Source organism: Pyrgilauda ruficollis, unplaced genomic scaffold (genome assembly GCF_017590135.1).
Source record: "Pyrgilauda ruficollis isolate IOZ18807 unplaced genomic scaffold, ASM1759013v1 scaffold797, whole genome shotgun sequence".
Classification (NCBI taxonomy): domain Eukaryota; kingdom Metazoa; phylum Chordata; class Aves; order Passeriformes; family Passeridae; genus Pyrgilauda; species Pyrgilauda ruficollis.
The window spans coordinates 10,879-11,991 of NW_024529899.1; the positions used below are offsets into that span (position 1 = coordinate 10,879).

The 1,113-nt window shown below is 71.8% G+C and overlaps 1 protein-coding gene across 1 annotated transcript in view; it reads left to right on the forward strand.

Annotated features, from left to right (window-relative positions):
• Positions 1 to 860, forward strand: part of LOC121364119 (intercellular adhesion molecule 5-like) — a 4,836-nt gene extending 3,976 nt beyond the window's left edge. The window contains exon 5 of the mRNA XM_041487114.1: positions 283 to 860. Coding sequence (XP_041343048.1) covers positions 283 to 500 — 218 coding nt within the window. The 3' untranslated portion in view covers positions 501 to 860. The remainder of the gene's footprint in view (positions 1 to 282) is intronic.
• The last annotated feature ends 253 nt before the right edge of the window (positions 861 to 1,113 follow it).

Here is a 1,113-nt window from a genome sequence, read left to right on the forward strand (position 1 = left end):
GGGGGTCTTTGGGGTATTTGGGGTTCTGGGGGTCTTGGGGGTTCTGGGGTCTTTGGGGTCTTTGGGGTTCTGGGGATCCTTGGGGTTTCTGGGCCCCTGGTGGTCCTGGGGGTTCTTTGGAATATTGGGAGTCCTGGGTGATCTTGGGGGTCTTTGGGGTTCTGTGGGTCTTGGGGGTCTCAGAACCTGGAGATCTTGGAGGCCTTTGGTGTTTTTGGGCTCCTGGTGGTCCCGGGGCACAGCAGCCCCCTCCCCACTGACCCCGCTCCCCTTTCCCCCCAGACGAGGACTCGTTCCCGCTGCTCCCGGTGCTCCTGGGGGTGCTGCTGCCGGCGGCCGCGCTCCTGGGCCTGGCCGCGCTCCTCGTGCTCCGCTACCGAGCCAAGATCGGCGAGTACCGGCTCTGGAGGCGGCAGCCGCCGCCGCACGCGCGGCCCCTGCGGGCCCCGGGCAGCTCCCGGGCGGCCGCGGCCGCTCCCAACGGATCCGCGGCCCCGTAGGCGGGGAGGGGTCCTGGAGGGGCCGGGACCCCCTGCCCGTCCCTCCCCCGCGGCCACCGAGGGGACAGCGACAGCGGGGACCGGCCGGAGCCGCCGTGGTGGATGCAGCTCCCAGACTGGGGCGGACTGGGGCGGACTGGGGCGGTGAGATCCACCCGGCCCCCGGCGTGGATCTCCGGGGTTCGCTCCGGATTGGATCCCTCGAGTGTTTTTGGGGTGGATTTGGTGACTTTGGAGGCCGTGGAGCTCCGGGCGGAGCAGCCGGGTGGAACCGCGGGCACTCCGGGAGGACGAGGAGCAGGAGGGAGGGGACGGGCAGGCGACAGCGGCGCGTCCCACCAATAAACGCTGCAGGTGACATCCTCTGGGGACAGCGCTCCGCAGTTCCGGGCGTTTTTGGGGAGCGGCACCGGGGGGTCACCGGGCTGTGCCCGCATTGTCCCCCCCCGGCTGGGGACAGTGCCAGTGTCGCCGGCCGCGCCGCCCCCGCCGCTCCCGGTGCTCCCGGTGCTCCCGTCTGTCGCTGTCGCTTCGCCCACGCGGGCCCGGAGCCGCCCACGCGGGGAGGGCGCTGGGGGCGTGCGGGGAGGGGCTCGGGGAGGGTTTTATTTTG